The sequence below is a fragment of the Neofelis nebulosa genome, chromosome 13 (genome assembly GCF_028018385.1).
Source record: "Neofelis nebulosa isolate mNeoNeb1 chromosome 13, mNeoNeb1.pri, whole genome shotgun sequence".
NCBI classification, from domain to species: domain Eukaryota; kingdom Metazoa; phylum Chordata; class Mammalia; order Carnivora; family Felidae; genus Neofelis; species Neofelis nebulosa.
In genome coordinates this window covers 85,246,803-85,268,710 of record NC_080794.1, presented here as the reverse complement: position 1 = coordinate 85,268,710, position 21,908 = coordinate 85,246,803, and the positions used below count along the sequence as shown (strand labels likewise).

General features: G+C 41.0%; 1 protein-coding gene across 3 annotated transcripts in view; it reads right to left on the bottom strand.

Moving 5' to 3' along the window:
• Positions 1–21,908, bottom strand: part of ZRANB1 (zinc finger RANBP2-type containing 1) — a 43,699-nt gene that overhangs the window by 8,625 nt on the left and 13,166 nt on the right. Inside the window, exons 2-6 of one of the 3 annotated variants that reach the window (XM_058698066.1) lie at positions 14,124–14,245; positions 9,824–10,011; positions 5,423–5,576; positions 2,952–3,023; positions 1,744–1,942 (exon numbers count right to left, since the gene is read on the bottom strand). In XM_058698066.1, coding sequence (XP_058554049.1) covers positions 1,744–1,942; positions 2,952–3,023; positions 5,423–5,576; positions 9,824–9,847 — 449 coding nt within the window. In that variant the 5' untranslated portion in view covers positions 9,848–10,011; positions 14,124–14,245. Of the gene's footprint in view, positions 1–1,743; positions 1,943–2,951; positions 3,024–5,422; positions 5,577–9,823; positions 10,012–10,222; positions 10,405–14,123; positions 14,246–21,908 lie in introns of those variants that run through there. The other 2 variants (XM_058698067.1, XM_058698065.1) reach the window with 2 other exon arrangements.

The window sequence follows — 21,908 nt, the reverse complement described above, 5'->3', positions numbered from 1 at the left end:
GAATCGGGAAGGTTCTAGGTTTGCCAGCCAGGGAGCTTAGTTTTTTTTTTTTTTTTTTTTCAGGTGACTTCAAAGTTCTCCTCTATTGCATTATGCTTTGATCAATAATTTCGCTCTCAAGGAAATTATTCAACTGCTCTCATTTTCGAATTCTCCAGAGTGCTTCCATTCAGTACCGTTTACTGCACGCTTACTATGTGTCACGCTACTGGAGGCACTACATCTTCCACAATGAAACACAACAAAACCTCTGTTCTCACAGAGTTTACATTCTAACGGACTTCACGTAATCCCTAAATGCTGACAACAAAATTCACAACTAGTAAGTGCTCAAAAATTATATAGAGATACTAGGGTAATAAAGTTATTTGGAGTAAGGTCGTTATCATTACTCTGTCAGCATTCAAGTAGGTGTAAGAGAAAAAAAGCACCTTTTCATTAATTTAAGTTTCTTTCGGCCTCAGTTTTCTCATGGAGACGATGTATGTAATACAGAACCAAGAAGATACCGTAAGTCAAGTCAGTATAAAGCCAAACTATGAGTCACAAGCACAGTCGTCATTTCCACTGATTAATACCCCAGTGGGTGAATTTACAGTTCAAGACTAGTTATATACTTGACTGGATGACAGGGTAAAACAAAAACATATACAGGATCCCCCTGCTATCTGACAGTTCACTTTGCGCCCCTTCACTTTTATGAAAGACCTACATTAGCACCTGTTTTTGCCAAAACGCAATCTGAAGAGGGTCTTCACGGCTACAAAATGGTCGCTGGATCTTTGCTTTGCGCCATTTCGAAAGCTGACAAAAGGTTTCACAGAAATGCTGCTTTTGGATAGCAAGGAAAATCTGTACACATAAAGGGCATTTCTGAGGTAACTGGAAGATGGGTTATGCACTGTACATTGAATTACAGGGTCATGGTTGATTTTTTTTTTTCAAGTTTATTTATTTTGAGAGAAAGAGCGCACGTGTGCACGCGTGAGAAGGGGAAGGGCAGAGAGGAGAGAGAGAATCCCGAGCAGGCTCCACGCCACCCGCCTCAGGGTTCAATCTAAAGAACCGTGAGCTCGTGACCTGAGATGAAATTAAGAGCTGGATGCCTAACTGACTGAGCCCCCCAGGTGCCCCACACTACCGATTTCCTTAGATGTGGTAATGAGGATATGGTTGGGTAAGAGAATATCCTTGTTCTTCAAAGATACATGGTGAAATACCGACCGGTACAAAGCATCGTGATGACTTAAACTCATGAGCAAAGGGAAGTGCTTACACACGCAGAGACGGAGCACACGCGGCTAACCGTTAGCCATTGGGCAATCCAATGAAGGAACACTGGGGTCTGGTGCACTGATTTTTTAACTTTTCTATGGATTTCAAAATGTGCAAAATAATATGTGGTCTGAAGACTATGTCCCTAAGGAAAAAAACCTCACAACACAATACCAACATAATCTTTTCAATATTAAACACAACTATGAAATCATAATACTTAAAAATGTGGGCAAAGACCTTATCACTATTTAAGGCTACTACTGCAATGTTAAGTGTTTCTATGCTAAAGCCCAGCAAAAAGGTATAAAAGTCATCAAAATGTTCCAAATGTCTCAATGTGCAAAGTCAAATTTTTCCTGCCTAGCTTCCACAGGAAATATAACAGGAGAAAACTATCCCAACACTGTAAGGAAATGACTCAGCAGGAGCATGCCTGGTTTTAAACAGGGAAGGGTGCCAGCTCACCAATGTGAACAGTCATGCAGGCTGTCATGCAGGGCTTTCCGAAGCACCGAGTCCTTGTCATAAATGCCCCAGGTAGCTTGTAGCACTGAATCAAGTAAGCAGTCTCCTGCGGTCCGGTTCCAAAGCGCATACAGTCGACTGTCCAAACGGGTAGCCAACTCCAAAGACCAGTTTATAATTGGAGATTCTTCTTCTAACTCTGTATAAGGAATTTAAATATCAAGTCCATTCTTTTTGGTTTTTTGTTTTTTAATGTTTATTTGGGGGGGGTGGGCAGAGTGTGGGCAGGGGAAGTACAGAGAGAGATAAGGAAACACAGAATCCGAAGCAGGCTCCGGGCTCTGAGCTGTCAGCACAGAGCCCAATTTGGGGCTCAAACCCACAAACCGCAAATCAAAGACTGAACGACTGAGCCACCCAAGTGCCCCAAATAACGTTTGTTTTCATGCCTATGCAATTCAGGACTATTCACTGGAGGAAAGAACCCACTCTGTAGATATATTAATAAGTTTATGTGTAATTTACTATTAAGCACGTAAATAATTTTGATCAATTGAAATATAAACCTTCTGAGTAGCGGAAACATCTTGTGGCTCTACAATATTTTTCTCAACTTTTCAGTTCTTTACAATTTATTTTCTAAAAATGTTTAATATGGAAATATACTCATCCTAGGACAGGAAGTAGAAAACCATGGTGAAACATTTTTATACCTTTATTTATTCCCTGTATCACAGTTAAGAGCCATGAATAAGCATTCGTCATTTTTTTTCCAGTTTTACCGAGATAAAATTGACAGAATGAACATTTTTTTTTTTTTAAATGTTTATCTATTTTGATAGAGAAAGACCATGAGCAGCAGACTGGCCGGGGGGGGCCGGGGGGGGGGGGGGTGCGGGGAAGGTTGCAAGCAGCTCCATCTGCACGGTCAGCGCAAAGCCCAATGAGGGGATTGAACCCACAAACCCTGAGATCATGACCTGAGACCTGAGCCAAAATCAAGAGTCGGACACCCAACCAACCGAGCCACTCAGGCACCCCGACAGAATGAACATTTTTAACGCCACAATGTGACACTGAGGGACTTTACGTTTTCAATTAAAGTAAAAATAAAACAAGTCAACCATACAACTGAAGTGCTCCAAACCTTAGAAAACAAAGAGCTTAGGGAAATTAAACTAAATCACACTCATTAATTCCACACTTACCTTTCTGAACATCTCTATCGAGCACCTCATCAAATAATTTTTCTTGGACTGTTGGAGGCAAGTCTTCAATATCTACAAATCAAAAAACAGACTTAAAAGATTTTCTTACGTTTCGTAACTTAATTTGATACCAGCATCTAACAGAAACTTCCTCTAAAATAACTCCCTTGTCAGTGAAGGCGGTCGGGTAGCTTCTTTTAAAAACCATGCATAGGGGCCCCTGGGTGGCTCAGTCGGTTGAGTGTCCGACTTCAGCTCAGGTCATGGTCTCACAGCTCGTGGGTCCGAGCCTGGAGCCTCCTTCGGATTCTGTGTCTCCCTCTCTCTGCCCCTCCCCTGCTCACACTCTCTCTCAAAAATAAATAAACATTAAAAAATATAGATTTTAAAAAACATGCATGTGTAATGTGTGTGCATACATGTAAAGTAAAATATTTTCTTTCTGTACTTCATTATCAAAACTGTTGTCTACCTAAAAATAATATAAAGTATATCTGGACCAATAATTGCATATAACTATTGTCAAAAAGACAATACTGGTAAAGAAGTGTAAAAAGGGACCCTTGTGCACAGTCAGTGGGAATGTAAACTGGTGTAGCCACCACTTAAAACAGGGTCCTCAAAAAGTTAGAAGTATCATCTGATCCAGCAATCCCACATCAATGTGTGTGTGTGTGTGTGTGTGTGTGTGTGTGTGTGTGTGTATCCGAAGTAAATGAAAACAGGATATCGAAGAGGTACTGAACCCCCATGTTTGTTGCAGCATTACTCACAACAGCCAAGATACAGAAACAACCTAAGTGTCCATTGATGGATGAATGAATAGAGATGTGGGATGTGACTGTATATATATGTGTGTGTGTGTGTGTGTGTGTGTGTGTGTGTGTATGTGTAAAATGACATGTTATGAGTGTGTAAAATGACATGTTATTATTCAGCCAGGTGAAAAAAAGAAATCCTACCATTTGCAACAACATGGATGGACCTTGAGGGCATTAGGTTAAGTGGAATTAGCCGGAGAAAGACAAGACCAAAAAAAAAAAAAAAAAAGTCAAACTCAAAGAAACAGGGTAGAAAAGAGGTTAGTAACAGCTTGGGCAAGGGAGGAAGATAAAAAATTGGTAAAAGGGTACAAAAACTTCCAAGCTATAAAATGAATAATGTTGAAGACCTAAGGAAACACCATGGTAACTATTTAACACTGTGTTGTATAACTGAAATTTTCTAGAAGTTACATGTTCCAATGGAAAAAAGATACATAAACATGGGATGGTGGGTGTGTTAATTAACTGGATGGGGGGAATCCTTTCGCAATTTGTGCAAGGATGAAATCACAATAGACACTTTAAATATTTGGCAAGTAAATGACAACTCTCTCTCATTAAAACTGAAATAAAAGGAAAAAAAAGAGCAGGGCTATCTGATATTCAAGTTAACGATAATAGTAACAACCACATACAAATGTTTATCTTCCCTGGTCTCCCCACACTCTCAACCGACCTCTGCTCAGACCTATTGTTTTCAGACTTCAGAATCTTCTCATAAAAGCTAACGAACCATTAATTTTTGGCACACAGATCTCTGGTTCTGTCATCCTCCTCAAATTCTCTACGGTTTGTTCAGTTTGCTAATGGAGCGGTCTACAGTAAAAAGCATTCCCCTTAAAAATTCCTTAAAAAAAAATTTTTTTAAGCTATTTTCAAGTCAGAGTAAAAATCTAAACATCACCAGAGTAAGCTTAAATATACAGAGTGCACTTCAAGTGAAATCTGATTTTAAAAGTCTTAGTGATGATCTCCTACCATTGGTACACGCCCGTGTTTATGTCTATATAAAAGCTCAAGACACGTAGAATCAAGATGGAAGCTTTATTTTAGAAACTTTTGGTGTTTGGTGCATTTATTCAACGCCAAATGACCAAAAGGATCCCGGAAGACACTTCCAACTGTCACTGAATGGAAAAATGAAAAGCTGCGTCACAAACATGGTAGAAATTAATATAATGAGTGAAGAACATAGTAACGACACTTTCAAAAGAATGCCAGCATCTTCGATTCAAAAAATCTGACTCCACCCATCAAAAGCCCATGTTCTAATCCTATCTCCTGATACCAATAACCAATGCCTGTGTAATTTTAAAATAGGCATGAATAAGAAAAAAAAAGTACACTGATAATATCCTAAAGTAAAACTGGAGAGAAAAATAAATGGCTAAAACAGATTTTTTGAAACATCTAAGGCCCACACCGAAATCTGATTATCAGCTGCTATCTTCCTACCAGATCCAAAGCTGAAGTTTTACGAGGAGCCCCTGGACTGGTCACTTCCAGGATAAATACGGTAGTCAAGCAATTTAAAATGCACACATAGTAGCTAAGTTATCTGCTTTAACAGAAACCACTTCACTCACACACAACAAAAACAATTATAATGAAGTGAACATTTCTTTTCACACTGAAATTTGGAGTTACCTGCTGGCAACGTAAATGTTACAAGGTCAGTGAGAAAATAGCAAGCAAAATCCCCCTTTCTCTGATGAAGAGAGGCAGCGATCTCTCGCCGGATTTGTTCTGTCAGTTCGGGACACACCATTGCAGGAATACACTTGGCTGCTTGTTGAGACACCTTAAATACAAAAGAAACTTTCCTCTGCATCTCATTTAACATGAACGTTAACGTAAGCAGAAAACAACAGTACTTAAAAGAAATGACCAAACCTTCCCCGTAACTCAGGGTGTTGTTTTGTTCATTTTAAAATAGATTAGGCACTATTTCCTCACCAGTGGAAGTACGGTTCAGTACAACTTTCCAGGAGGAAATTTACTTCTTAGGAATTTCTCCCAAGGAAATAAAATTTATGTAAAATGGTGTTGTTCACAAAGGTTCATCCTAGGGAGAGGGAGGGAGGACAGAAAACCACCTAAGTAAAACTAAGCATCATGCCCCCAATAAAAGCATTCTTAAAAAACAGGAAATTCCAGCTCATGGAGAAAGAGGAAAGTGCAAACACTCTTCTCCCACTGGGTTAAGTAAGAATATTTCAAGTACCTTCACGTGGAATAAGGAAAGCATGACATTTTTGAAGGGTTAGTTCCCACTGACCTCAAATCCTTCCCCATCTTTTATAATTCTGAATATGTAAAAAAGCAGCTGGCTTCTCTAAGTGTGAAAGAGACAGCAAACATTCGAAGTCTAGCCCGACAGGAATGAAATGTGAGCAATGATGTAGGTAGTGAGCACTCCGACAGAGAACTTCTAAACAGGGAGATGGCTAGAACCTTCCTTTTCTTTTTAATGATGGATAGCCACAAAAGCAGCAGAGATATTTTACATTTAAGCTGTCTGCCTTTGTGGAGCTCAAAAACTCGGCATACAAAGAGTTTTGAAATCAAAGGTGAGTATCCTCTACAGAGGAAGGGAGTCTGGTGTGAATCCTGTGTGAGCCAGTCACCGGACCACAACCACTGACCTCTGACCTGGACAACCTGCCCAAACGAACGTTTCCAGTCACAAGTGGGGTCTGGAGCAGATCTGCCAATAAGCCACTCACAGTTTGACCAATAACGTCATCTACACTGGGGACGATGAATTGTAATTTTTATTAAGGTAAGTGAACAGGGTCTCAAAAACCCTGCATACCCAACACAAGCATCAGACATCGTATTCTGAAAAATCCTACATGAAAATTCAGTGCTTCTAAATTTTACTGGGCAGGATTACCAGTAACAATGAAATTCTTACTACCTCTTAACTCCATAAATCCAATCATTATGTGACACTCCAATTATGGAAAACGAAGTATCAAGTATTTTCAGAATATAACAATTCTCAAGTAACAGTTTAAATGGATCCCAAAATAAATTCAAAAACAGCTGATTCTAATCTGCTAGTCCTCTGCCCTGTTCCAAAACCTGGGACGGTTTCTTCAAAAACAAGTTGATCTGTGACATGAAAACTGCGAACACCCCGCATTCCAGTAAGGGGAACCTTACAGCGGGGGGGTGGTCACGCGTCCTCCTCCCACTGCCGTCCTTCAGCCCCGGACCCTGTCCGCCTACCCCTTCGTCTCCTAGCCTCTTCAACCCTATCTCCTTAGGCTAGTAATTCTTAACTTTGAGCACGTGAACTTGTTGGGAAGGATCTGTGAACCTAAATTTTCATTAAATTTAAATCCTTCATTTTCACTAACCGCTGGCCTAGATTTAAAATGCATTCCCTTATAAGTCACAAAGCTAATATTCTGAAAAACTATTTCAATATAACTGGTTTCCTTTGTGATCTTTTTTATTTTATGCATTTAAAAACAGTACTTTGAAAGGAAGCCCACAGATTCCACCACACTACCAACAAAGTCTATGGCCTAATATCCAATTAAAACCCCTGCCTCACATACATATCCCCAAAATATAATGTTCTCCTGTTCTCATCCCCCAAAGTATCTGGCTCTGTCCTCTCTCTGCAGACACCTCCCTAAGTCCAATCTCCCTACTGGCCCTTTCAGTGATGTCCTCCGGAGTGTCTATTCCACTGAGACTAAATTCCACAACCAATTTGGTTACTTCCCTGGAAATCCACCCCCCTTCCACCTCTCCCACAGTGCACCAGGGTTGGTCTCTGTGTCCCAAATATGGCAAAAAGGATGGTATGTCACTTCCTAAATTAGGTTGTATCTAAACGACACCGAAGCTTCCATTTGGATCACAGGCGTGCGCTTGGTCTCTCAGATCACTTGTTCTGGGTGAACCCTGTCCTATGGAGAGGCCCGTGTGACAAGGTTAGAAGCCTCCTACCGACACCCATGTGAGTGTGCTTGGAACCAGATCCTCCAGCCCCATCAAGCCTTTTGACAACGGCAGCTCTGAACATTTGACTGTAACCTCATGAGAACCTGAGCCAAAATCATTCAGCCAGGTTGCTCCTGGACCCTTCACCCTCCGGAACTGTGGGAGAAAACAGCGGTTTGTGGACTAAAGCTTAGCAAAGTTGAGGTGCTCTGTTAGGCAGTAAATGACAAATACCCTGGGGCTCTAGTGCCTTCCCACTGTTAGTCCCCAGACTGCTCTTAGGAGGCCAGGGCTTACAACAGCCCTGCAACGTTCTCAGCCCTCTACCAACCTGGGGGGAGCCCAGGAACCCCCTATGGACTTGAGCCTTGGTTCACAGCTGCCCTCTCCATCCAGTCTCCTGCCACCACCAGCAACTACTGCTCCAAACACTGGCTCTGCCAATATACAACGCAAATGTAGCCAGACCTCAGACACCACAGAAAGTACATCTAACTGTCCCATTCCCTGTTCCAGGACACTGGTCCTTCTAATCATACTGCTGCTTTTCAAACTGTCCCTTCCCCTAACCTATCCGCAGTAGGCCTGCCCCCTGTTTACACCGTGGCTATCTCTCACGCCCTCCCCCCTCCTCTATCAGGTGCCTCTGGTGTCACCTGACCCTCACCACACAAAACAATGGCTAGCCATTTCAACCGTGTTTCCAGGTAACCTTCATATCCCTTGATCCCCCCCGCAGTGCTTTGTACACAATGGTTCCCAAATACATACAGACAAATCTGAGTATGTAAATATGTATAAGCATACCAGAGAAGACCTATACTGACAAAAATCACAATCTACAACTGATCTGACTCTCTACACTTTTTCTCCATTTCCCTTGTAATTAAAAGAATTACCTGCACAATGTGGTCGCATCCTGAATCGTTCATTTGCAATCATTTGTGACATCTGTATCGTTATCTAAGACCAAAAGCTCAGAAGCAACTCGATCCCTCCCTCTCCCCATTGCTCCTCACATCCAGTCTGTCTCCTTGATCCTGACTCCATCAGCACCAGCTCTCTCAAATGGACCCACTTCTTTGCACTCCCGTAAGGGCAGAGCCCTCGAAAGCATCACGCAGTGCCCTTCTAACGAGGCTTCCACTCTCCAATCCACAGCAGCCAAAACACCGATCTGGTCACTCCCAAGGCCACTCTGAGCAGCTCTGCAAATTCCTGAGCTCACCACAAACACCACCACCAGGGCCTCCAAATAAACGGTTTCCTCAACTCCCTTCTCTCCTCCACCCACTTACAAGGCTAAGTACTTCTCCTCCTTCAGACCCCCACTACAATGTTACCTGCTCTCCATGAGAAGGTGAGATACCCCGAAACACTTTCTCAGGTACTCCCACAGCACTTGGCATTCGTATCTATGCCAACACACTCTATACAGAACGATTGTATAGAGTTTATTTCTCTCTACTTTTCTGGAGACTCGGTAAAGAGCCAGTGTCTTCCCAATTACATCCCTGTTTAACACAGTGCCTAGCACACAGAAGGTACTTGATAAATATCTGGTGAATGAAATGAATGAAAGACACATCCTACCATTTTTTTAATCCAAGAGAGGATTCAGGTATCGTGGCAAAATGTCCCGTTTTTAAAACATACACCCTTGGGGCGCCTGGGTGGCTGGGTCGGTTGGGCGGCCGACTCTGGCTCAGGTCACGATCTCACAGTCCGTTAGTCTGTGAGTTGAGCCCCACGTCAGGCTCTGTGCTGACAGCTCAGAGCCTGGAGCCTGCCCTGAGTTCTGCGTCTCCCTCTCTCTCTCTGCACCTCCTCCACTCGCACCCTGTCTCTCTCTCTCAAAAATAAACAAACATTAAAAAAAATTTTTTAAATAAAAATAAAAATAAATAAAACATACACCCTTAAGAATTATATGCTGCTGAAGTCTCAAGTTTAGTGTGAATTTATAAAGGGAGTAGAAAAATCTAAAACATTTAAGAACAGTTTAGAAAACCATTACATCAAAAATGAAAACTAATGAACACAGTTCCTTCGTATAAAACAATGTTTAACCAAAATGGCCATACTCACCTCTGTAAGCAATATTGCTAGCATGTCCTGCCTCTGAAAACGTATAGCCAGATGTACAAGGGTGTAGCCAACATCAAAAGCAGAAGGGCGGTTCAGCAAGCGCACTTCGTCCGCAGTGAGCTGACGCGCAATGTCCCCTCCTGATGACTTATATGCTTCTATAGCAGCTAGATCACCTTCTACAACCCCTAGAACAAACATCAAGACAGAAAAGAGTTTAATCCTATTTTCCTTCAAAAGGCATATCCTGTTACATTCACTCTAAACCCTTCTAAGTATCTCTCTAGGATTCCTGGACCCTGGGGCAACATTTAAATGTCCTAAAAGAATAGTAAAGAAAACTAGTGAATTCCTGTGTAATTTCTTTCCAGAACCAGAACTACCTATTTAGGTACTTACCTTCACATCAGTGCTGGCTCCAGGCTCTGGTGAGGTTTCGAGGAATCACTAGAACGTATTAACTGGATCAAAGATCAGTAATCTTAGTATGAGAAACTAGGCTTTACAGAAGACACTACACTCCTGTTCTGCTCCTGCCTCTGCAGAAGCCAAGGAGACAGGGATGTGCTTCCTGTTGGCTCTGGGCTCTCCCACCCTTCACACTGCAATTCTCTAACCTGAAACAGATGCGGAGCCTTCCGTACTGCTGTTAGCTTCGAAACAACTCAGAGCAATTAAAACCATTTTCTTTTTTTTTTTTAATATGAAATTTATTGTCAAATTGGTTTCCGTACAACACCCAGTACTCATCCCAAAGTGAGCAACATTTTGATTTCAGAACCTCTCATAGCCAAGTCTTCCTTACAGTCATTAAGTATCGATACAGTAAAACTTGAACCGGATGAGTTAGAACAAAAATATGCTGAAAGGAAACATTACAAATCAGTTGGGGGACAGAGATGAAACACCTATCACTTTGTCCAAATCCATAAAGAACTTTCTGTTCCCATGAAACCACGTTACTAATCTTAACACAAATTAATGTTAAGATAGTAATCCTATTTAGTAAGCAGTACAGTACACACATGTATGAATAATAAATAGCCTTGGCAAAAAAATAAAGGCGTAGGTAAGCTTCAATTTACCTCAGTGTTACACGCACACACCCCAAGACTGTAGGAACAAGTCATTTTAAGTGTTTCCTAAGTTACATCATGAAAAATGTGTTGGGTAAAATGCTAAAACTAGCTAAAAATATTCATAGCATATTCTTTAAAAGCATTTTTTTATTGTCATCTTGAATTAGAGAAATAGGAACTATTCCTTGGGGAAAAACAGACTGGTACAATGCAACAGTTTCTCCCAGTTATTAAAAAGAGCAAACCTTGGGGCGCCTGGGTGGCTCAGTTGGTTAAGCGGCCAACTCTTGGTTTCAGCTCAGGTTATGATACCACGGTCAGTGAGTTTGAGCCCCGCATCAGGCTCTGTGCTGTCTCCCCTCCCTCCCTCCCTCTCCCTCCCCAAAAAATAAACATTAAAAAAAATAATTAATTTTAAAAAATAAATAAAAATTAAATATAAATAAAAATATCAAAGCATTAAAATGATAATTCCCACGTTCCCTGAATGCCCATGACACGGAAAGCACCATGCTAGGCAGTATGAGAAGCACAGACAGTAAGAACAGGATTCCTATATTCAAAACAGCCCTTTATCATCACATCTGTGAGCCATAAAAGGCCAGCTTCAAAAGTTTTCAGACTCTGCCGTCAAAGACCCTTTCTGCAAATCTAGACCCACTCTCCAGAAAAAGGACACCATGCTGCCAACACACACATTTTTCAGGTGAAGAATCCAAGGTATCAAATGAGAACACCTCCTTACAGGAACTTTTATTTTCACAGCAATGAAGGTCAATCCCTTCTTCAACAGAAACACCTAAGTGCAGCTGTAACCCCCCACCTCCACTACAGAAGGGGCTTTAAAACACCCTTAGGAGGCACAGCGCCCTACAGAAGTCATCAGGGTTACAACGTGACACGGCTGGCATGAATCTTCTCCAAAGGGCGAGCCTGAAGAACAGACACAGAAATCCTACTTGAAATAAAAAACAAATCTACGGTTATCAAGTACACAAAAAACTAAAATTTCTGCCTAACTTGTGTTAGTGAACAGATGAGAATCATCAAAGAAAGCTTGTAACCTTTTCAATAATTTAATGTCATTCATCTTTTTAGAACCAAATATGCCCTAGGCCATTTCCTTTTGTATATATACTACCTCCTTGTGAAGACGACCACTTTTCACTCGAGTCCTAGTTTCCAGGTGCCTGCAGAATCACTGCACCTTTTACAGGTTTTAAGCTTTAGCCTAAGAAAATATAAGTTTATAAAGTTTCTTTACAGGACACAAGAAATGTTCTAAGCTCTGCCAAAAGCAACCCAAGGACCACAAAGACAGAACAACAGATGTGAAAAGATAAAGAGGAAGCCCTGCCTGGTGCACGTACACACGCCCGGTTAGGCACGTGTGCAACGCGCACAGTTCTGTTCCCCGCCGATGAAGGTGACTGCCAACCAACTCGGTTCTTCTGGCTGCAGGAAGGCGAGGTCTTCTAAATCACTGTCTTCACTATTCTAGCTAACTCACCGTGCAGCTGACATCTAGAAGAACCTCGTCTTAGAAATTCTGCCTTAAGAATTCATTTCCTCGCTCATGTTTCTGAGGGATTTCTGTAATTAGAAACTAGCATAATCAAAGGGGGGGGGGGCTCAGCGCGCTCTGGGATTATGATTTACAACGTCTCCCGATCAGCCTTCAAAGTGAGTGTTGTTTTTGTTTTTTGAAAATATAAACAGAATGTCAAATAGTGAAATGCACGATACAGCAATTCTATTTCAATCGTGCGGATACATACATACACACAAAACCAAGACTTCTATCTGCCCTAATCCAAATACCAAAACAACTCCTTCCGCCAGCCCCCAACCACGCGCTGAAGTGCAGACCGGGTGCTGCCGCTCCTCAGCGCGCCCCCAGCACGAAGTACACCCAGGAGGGCAGGAAACAGGAATGAAGAGATTAGAGACTTTGTTCTCTATTCTTCACAGCACAAAATCCTCCATATCTTCTAGAACACGAAAAACACAAATTTAAGTATAGGCACAAAGTAATGTTTTGAAGAAAAATATTGTATTATCTAATGTTTGGGGAACAGAGGATTCCATTCTTGTCATTAACCGTAATTAAGAACTCACAGTTTCAGTTACCGGTGAATTTTCAGCTACAAACATGAGTACCGTTATTACAAATTTCATGAGACTGTCGCTGAACTGTCCAAATTTTGGGACTATCTTAATGACACATTGTTCAAGGACAGCTACCGATTGAAGTTTAGACAGTTTCTTGACAGATGGTGAAGTTTTCGCTGTAAACGGGATATTTAAAAGGATCTGGCCCATACTCAGATCATGTAAAGTTTTAGCTACCAAATGTTTTCTACTTAGGGGGAAAAAAGTATCCGATTATACGCAAAACAACTTACAAAAAGTCTTTTGAGTTCTTCACATAACATTTTTACCACCTCTAAAATCAGGGGATAAAGAAAAGGAGGAAGAGGGGAGAAGAGCTGGTAGGCAGGAAAAGCCAGCAAAATAAACCAAGTGGTAAAATCTCACTTGGTGTAACAATGACCAGGAAAAAGTTCCAGCAGAAGACAGGTGATGTGCACATGCCTTCCTAGTCACTGACCTCCCATACAGCCTCCAAGAGCAACTGAACATCTTTCTCCTCGTGTTTTCTTTTTTAAACTTAACAAATGTATTATTCCATGTTCTGTCCCTTCTTCCCCCATGCTATGAAGGCAAACTGAACGGACATTCAGCTGTCAGCTGTCCGAGAAGATGAACTTTATAAAACTAACCTATGGTTACCAACACACATTCGAAACTGAGTGAAATACACAGCCAACTATGCAGTGGTGCAGAACTACAGGTAATGGAAAGGGTTAATATCCTTTTAAAAACATGAATGCCTAGAGGTAAATGAAAGTTACTACATGTTACAAATATGAAGTGTAAAAATAAAAGTTCATATTGTTCTATAAGCTGGGCCAGGTGTGGGATTTAACATACTTTGAAGCCACGGGTCATGACTCACTGGGGACTTCACAGCTACTATGGAACTCCGTTGGTTAGAATATGGAGCTGGCTCATAGATGTTTAGAAAACAGACTTATTTTTTTCCCCCATATATGGCACAGTTTTCAAAGTTTTGCCTTATTTTCTTTTATGACATAAAATCATAATGGTAACTAACTTTGAAAAGAATGCCAAATGGTAAAAAAAAAGCCAGAACTTACCTGAGCCCACATGGGCCAGCTCAACACTACCCTGGAGTTCTATGGTAGCTGTGACATCACAGCAGGGTTTATGCTGTGGGGTCAGGGTGGACTTGGAGTCAGCTGGCACAATTTCAGGAGCCCTTAAAGAGAAAAGTTAGTTTTAAGTGGTAATGTTCATAACGTCCTTTACCATGGTCAGTAGAAAGGTGCAGACGCGGCTGGCTACAATGTCTGGGTAGCCTTCCTCCACCCAGAGTTTAGCTCACGTAGGTGGTTTTGCGTAATAAAAAGAAATCTCTACCACCCAATAATACTTGTTCTTTATATTCCTAACCATTTGGCTATAGTTCAATCACGAACTTGGCTTAGATATTCATATTTGCAGTAATCTCTTTCAGTACTCAAAACACGAGCTATTTTTTGAATAAAATGACCTCAGTACTTTTTAAGTGTATCTTCGAGTGGGCACAAGCTCACGGCCAATCCCAGAAATAGTGTAAGCAGCCCAGACCACCACCTAAAGGCATTATTCACATAATAACCAATGGCAGCAAGTGAAAATTTACCACTTCTATTCCTAGAATAGTGCTACAGAACAATAACCTTTTCCAAAAAATGAAAATCGCAAATTGGAAATAAATTCTTTAATCTATACTATATCAAGATGAACTATTCAATTCATTCAATAAACTCATTGTTATGAAAACATCTTCTTTAGAATAAAAGATTCAGTCATAGAGAAGTCAAAATAATCTCTAATTAAGGCCTTTAAATGTTCCATTATTAATCATGACAAACTGCACCAAATATAATTTATACTTTGGAGCTTTTACGTCTTTACATCTCTGATCAGATTATTAACAACCCAACTGCTGTGGAAATATACAAATCCCCAAAGTCATGAAAAACTATGTGGATCAATAGATCCCTTCAGACGAAAGAAGATCTCGCCATGCAGAAAGCATTACTGCTGAAAGCCCAATGGAAGGACCTAAATGAACAGGCACCAAGTTCTTTGGGAAGGGAGGGGATCAGAGATGAGGGCCAGTGTCAACAAATTAAAGAAGATGGATGGGAGTTGAAATTAAAAAGGTCACCAAAAATATTGCCAAAAGAGTCAACTGAGGGGATATTAAGGCTCTTCAAAACCTAGGGTTCTAGGGGCACCTGGGTGGCTCAGTTAGTTGGGCATCTTGATTTCAGCTCAGGTCCTGATCCTAGGGTCATAGGATCATGGGAGCCACGAGTCAGGCTCCAGAATGAACGTGAACCCTGCTTAATTTTTTCTCTTTCTCTCCTCCCTCTGCCCCTCTCCCCAGCTCACACTGTCTCACTCTCTCCAATACACACACACACACACACACACACACACACACACACACACACAACAACAACAACAACAACAACAAACCTAGGGTTCCAATTATATAAAATAGTATGTCAAAACCACAACCACCACTAAAATCAAGTCCCCAAAGTTTTATGGCTCCAAGTAAAAATCTCACCTGCAACAAGGCCAAGTTATCCTGGCTGAATGTAAAACCAAATTCTGGAGTTTTAGAATTACACTATTTTAGGTAGGCCTGGAGTGATTATTAAATAATCTAACCCACTCTGTGTTTCAAGTTGTAAAAGAGTTTCTAAAAGGAAAAACTCACGCCATGTAGCATTATTACACTGTTCATAATACAGCCATGTAACTCTTCTTCTAGCCAAAAACACTGATAGAATTAAGACATTCATCAAATTGAAAGAGGTGCTAAAATGTAACTGAATCCATCTTGATAAGGTCCCGAGGTGGAAGTATAAAACAAGAACGTCCCTATAATTTGCCACTTCAAGAGAAAGTTCCACAGCTTCAGTTAACATTCGTGGCCACACAAGTATCCACATAAGCAGAGTGGTCGATTTTCCTCATAAATTTCAGGCCCAAATATCCAACAACCCAGTTGACAGCCTCACTACCTCATGTCTAAAACTCAACTTGACGTCTCCTACGTTTAGGAAAAAAATGATCTGACCCAAGTGCCCAAACCAAAAAAACCCAGGACATCTTTCTTAACTTGAGTCTCCTCTCCCCTAAGCCCCCAGAACAATTTGCCAAGTTTTATCAATCCTGCCTTTTAAAGTCTCTCAAATACATCCCCACCCCATCTCCACTGCCTCTATCCTAGGTGAAGACTGCAATCGCCCTCACCTAGATCGCAGTAATGTTCTCGTAAGCGATCGGCTTGCCTCTAGCGCTGCCCCTTTCCAATCCAGTCTCCATGCTATGATCCCAGTGATCTTCCTAAACCACGAATCCGATTAAGGCAGTCTCCCTCCAGATGTTTACCAGCGTCCTGTGTTAAGAGCTAAACTCCTTGACCAGGTCAACAGGCCCGGAAAGGTTCAGCATCACCCTGCAGTTACCTGCAAGCTCCCAGACTACACATCAATCCCGCTAACTTCACCAGTTTGATGGACAGGCCATGCTCTCTTGACTCTGAGGTCTTAACACATACCATTCCCTCAGATCAAAACTCTCTTCCCTCTTCTGTGTGAGGTTCTGGCTTAGATGTCACTTCCTCCTATAAGCCCTCTCCACATCTTCAAATGAGATTCAAGTATATACGCCTCTAGCACCCCTGCCCTTCCTCTACCGAACTTCTCGCACTATACCGGCTTGTTGAATTTTATCTTCCTCTACCAGAGCACAAGCTCGCTGAGAGCCATGGCTTCTTCCACAGTGCTTGGGAACACACTCCACGAATATCTAAATGTGTAAATAAATGGACCAACAAAGAAAAAGTAAAAACTAAGTCAATTCTGGAAAGCAACTGGAGGGTGGAACAGGCTGAATATCTGCCTTGTCAGACTTTTAAATACATAATAAAGCCATAATTATTTAAGCAAAAGTGTGATACTGATGTAAAAAACATCAAAATAAAGAGCCTCAAGATAAATGATGTAGAATCATTTTATGTATAACAGAACCACCCAAATCCATGGGAAAATAATTTAATAAATCACTAATGGAATTTAGAAAAATATTTTAAACCTTAATCTAAAAGACTGTGTAAGACAACAAAGATAAAGTGTTATTAGTATAAGTCTCCCCCTCACCCCCCCCACACACACACAAAGGAGGAGGAGGAGGAGGGGGGAAGGGGGGGGAAGGGGGGGAGGAGGGGGGAAGGGGGGAGGAGGGGGAAGAGGGGAGGAGGGGGAGGAGAAAGAAAATTTGCAACAAATATGACTGGTACATATTTTTGGTGTATTATTTATATTTAGACTTCATGTTAACTTGCTAAAATCACAAAGGAAAATGGACAGAAGACATAAATCAGAACAATTCAAAGAGAAAACTACAAATGACTAAACAAGGCAGCAGGCCTCCCTGACTAAGCCCCAGCAGAGATATGGCCACGCAGTCACCCTCACGATGGGCCATAATTCAGACAGGTTGTCCAGGCATCTATTCCCCAATATGCACAAAGTACCTTAAATATGTTCATATAATTTGATCATATAATCCCATTTCAGGGAACGTAAGAAAATAGTTAGAAATGCTGACAATTCTGCTCACCAAAACACTGTCCGAATAAAAAATTTTCAAATAACCCCAAAGGCTAATAATCGTGGGTAGGTTAACTGAGAGTACAGCAACTTGATGTCATACCACACATTCATTTTCTAAGAGATGAAAACATGTTAATTACCTCAAAATGTAAAGTTCGGCATATATATATATATATATATATATATATATATATATATATAATTTTATATATATACACATATAATTTCAACTACACAAAAATAAATGTAAAAAAACTGAAAATAACAAAAACATGGCAGATTTCCTCTAGACACTGCAGCTATAAACTTATTTTCTTCATCGCTTTCTTATCTCTGAAATAGTCTACAATGAGCTTGCTCTGCTTTTATTATTTAAAAATGAACTAAACTCTCATGCTGTCACAAGAAGTCAGTACATAATGTCTAAATCTGATGAAACAAGAATACTGGCGTGTCCATTGGCAGATGAACAAAATGTGGTATATACGCACAATATTATTCAGCCTTAAAAATGAAGGAACTTCTGGGATGCCTGGGGGGCTCAGTCAGTTAAGCATCTGACTCTAGAATTCACAATCTCACGGTGCATGGGTTCGAACCCCACCTCGGGCTCGGTGCTGACAGCATGGAACCTGCTTGGGATTCTCTCTGGCCCTCCCTCACTCACTCAAGCGCTCTCTTTCTCGCTCTCTAAATAAATAAACAAACTTAAAAAACAAGTGCAAGGGAATTCTGCCACATGCTACGACATGGATGAACTCTGAAGACATTACACTAAATCGAGCAAGCCAGTCACGAAAGGACCGGCACTGTAGGACGGTAGTGATGTGAGACACAGAGGTCAGTCACGTTCAGAGACAGAAAATGGAATGGAAGCTGCCAGGGGCCGGGGGAGGGGAAATGGAGATGCCGTTTATGGACACAGAATTCAGTTTTGCAAAATGAAAAAAGTCCTAGAGGGGCGCCTGGGTGGCGCAGTCGGTTAAGCGTCCGACTTCAGCCAGGTCACGATCTCGCGGTCCGTGAGTTCGAGCCCCGCGTCAGGCTCTGGGCTGATGGCTCGCAACCTGGAGCCCGTTTCCGATTCTGTGTCTCCCTCTCTCTCTGCCCCTCCCCCGTTCATGCTCTGTCTCTCTCGTCCCAAAAATAAATAAAAAACATTGAAAAAAAAAATTTAAAAAGAAAAAAAAAAAAAAAAGTCCTAGAGATGGATGGTGGTGGCAACTGCACAGCGATATGAATGTACTTAATGCCACTGAACTGCACGCTTAAAAATGGTTAAGATGGCAAAAATTGTTTACGTACGTTTTACCACGATTAAAATAAATTTTTTAAAAAGTGGAAAAAATGCCACAAAGACACAATGCAGACATGCCAGAGGTGCTGCTTCAAACACATCACCTATGTAGTATCCCCCCTCCAAATAAAGATAAATGTTTCAATCTAGTAATTTCCAAATCGAGTGTCACTCTGTGAAGAAAAAAAAAAAATGCCTGAACTCTCTGAAAATGTTTCTCTCATGAAAGGAGAAATAAAGAGCCAAAACCAAAACCATCCGAGGCACTGTTTCGATTAGAAGACCTAAAGAGACAACACAAACACCTCAGATGCACAGTCCTTCCTGAATGTGGTCGGAGCTACAGCTAGTCGTAAGGCTGAATACGGACTCTGAGTAGTAAATTTTCTAGGTAACTGTGTAGTTATGCAGGGAAAAGGTCTCTGTTCTCAGGACATACGTGCTTAACTTTTTAGGGGCAAAATGTCATGACATCTGCAATTACCCCTCAGATGGTTCAGGAAAAAGAGAAAGACAAACAGAAAGGGAGAGAGTAAATGCGGCAAAGTACTAACAAATGGAAAATCTAGATCAAAGGCAAATAGTATTCAATGTATTATCCTTGTAACTTTTCTGCAGGAAAGTTGAAATTTCTCAGAATAAAAGGTTGATGGGGGGGAGAGTTGTCTCTACACCACAGGACTGGAGGTGAAGAAAAAAATAGTTTTTCTTTATAAATTTCTTCTATACTGCTTGATTTTTTTAAACACGTGCACAGTTTATTTTAATAAATGTTTTAAATTAAAATTATTTTATGGTAAATAGTAAAGTTCAGTGGAGTCTAAACATATCTTTTTATATTTAATATTTAAACAATACATTTGGATTTTATAACTCAGTATGTTCATTTGACATAGTGCTTTTTAAAAATGAAAGGCTTGGGGCGCCTGGGTGGCTCAGTCGGTTGGGCGTCCGACTTCAGCTCAGGTCACCATCTCGCGGTCCATGGGTTCGAGCCCCGCGTCGGGCTCTGGGCCGACGGCTCGGAGCCCGGAGCCCGCTTCCGATTCTGTGTCTCCCTCTCTCTCTGCCCCTCCCCCGTTCATGCTCTGTCTCTCTCTGTCTCAAAAATAAATACACGTTAAAAGCAATTTAAAAAATAAATAAATAAAAATAAAAACGAAAGCCTTTACGAAGCCAATGCTGTATATTCAAATGTCAGTATCATACACTCAAGAAATCAGCCGACGGACTCCCTTTCTCAGCACAAGGGGGCACGTTATTAGTTGGCAGGCCAGTGTAATCAATCGTTTCTAAAAGCCAAACATTGCATCTCAGACCAAAGGCGACCAGAAGCATGCCGCGGGGAGGTCTATTTCTGCCATTCTCATCCATTTGCCTTAACAGACACACTCGTTCCGGGAAGCTTCTCTCATCCCAGGAGTCAGAAAGCACTTTCAAAAGCCAGAACGCACTGGCCAGGGGAAAGAAAGTACGTGCACGTTCCCTACAGATGAGACTCTTTTACAATGCTGGGAATTATCTCAATTCACTTAAAAATCACGACATAAAATTGTATTTTATATCCAGGGCTCAAATCACAAGAGAAAATTCCTAGAAACTTGAGGAAAAATAAGACAAAAGCTATCTGAAGATAATACTCCATTCACGACGCTAAAAAATAATTCTATTACCTGTAATATCAACTACCTTGGGTAGGAAGGAGATCCACAAGCCAGCATGTGTACAGAGCGAACAAGACGCCTCAGATTTTATACCTTCACCCACCCCACCCCCAAGTAAGAGTATCACAGAGAGTCAATGAAGGACATACAAGGCATTGCAGGCACTCTAGCAGCTAACTTTCCTTTTATGGAGGCAGGGCCAAAGATCTGCAGCAGGAGTCTGCATGTTTTTGGATTCTATTAAAAGCTTTTAATAGAACATGTTAACAAACCATTTTTATTTTTTATGTTCTTTAAAAAATACGAGGGTTTTAAACGTCAAAGACCCGAGGCCTTTTTCCAGGTTCTACCTGCATTAAGGAAAAAAGCAATGTATTAAAGGGAAAAGGACACTAAGTCAGAAGAGTTCTCTTTCAGTAAAATATTCAGTCTGATATCAATACAAAATCAAGTTCATAATCAAACAAAGTGGTCCATTAGCATCCTGGAATAAATCCAGCACTTGAAAAATAACCATCACCTAAATCTATCAGAACAGTGAACAACTTCATTAGCTTCCTTTCTAAACCCCAGAAGACGATCTCTAAAAATTAAGTATTAGAACAAAGATCTGCTCTGGGCTACCAAAAACTCACAAGTCGCAGTGGCCATGAAGCAGCTCCACAGGGCAGAAAAAAATCTGAAGACGGAAAACAGACTGTCCAAACAGCTGTGGTGTACCAAACTGAAAACAGGCAAACACAAGCAAAGCAAGCAGAACAAATGCTACAGAAATGCCACACTAAAGATCCTACAAGTATAAATACCACGGCCTAACCATGGAATGCCCAGAACTATCAGCAAAGGACAGACTATCTTGAGGCACAGCAATCAGCTTCATCTAGGCATATTCATTTAGCTGACCTGGAAAAAAGGAAGGACTGAAAACATGAATATTCACAGGCATCAAACATTATTCAAAAGTTTTTGTAACGGTACTCCTTTCAAACATATAGAGCAAAAACAAACCAAAAAACAAAAAACCACTGTGAGTAAGAAACATACATTTGATCTTCATCTACTGTTCCTGGCACATAACTGCTAAAACCTTTGTAATTTCCAAAGATCTCTAGGGGCATCTTTTGTTACAATATTAGTTTTGTTCCCAGTTCCTGAAATAGCTCCAGACAGATAAAGGGAAACCGAATGTCTTTTGTTATTCATAAAACAAGTTCCTTTCTCCACTTCTGATTTATGTTAATGAGGTGACTTTTGGAAAACTCCTAAGGATGGGGGCCGGTT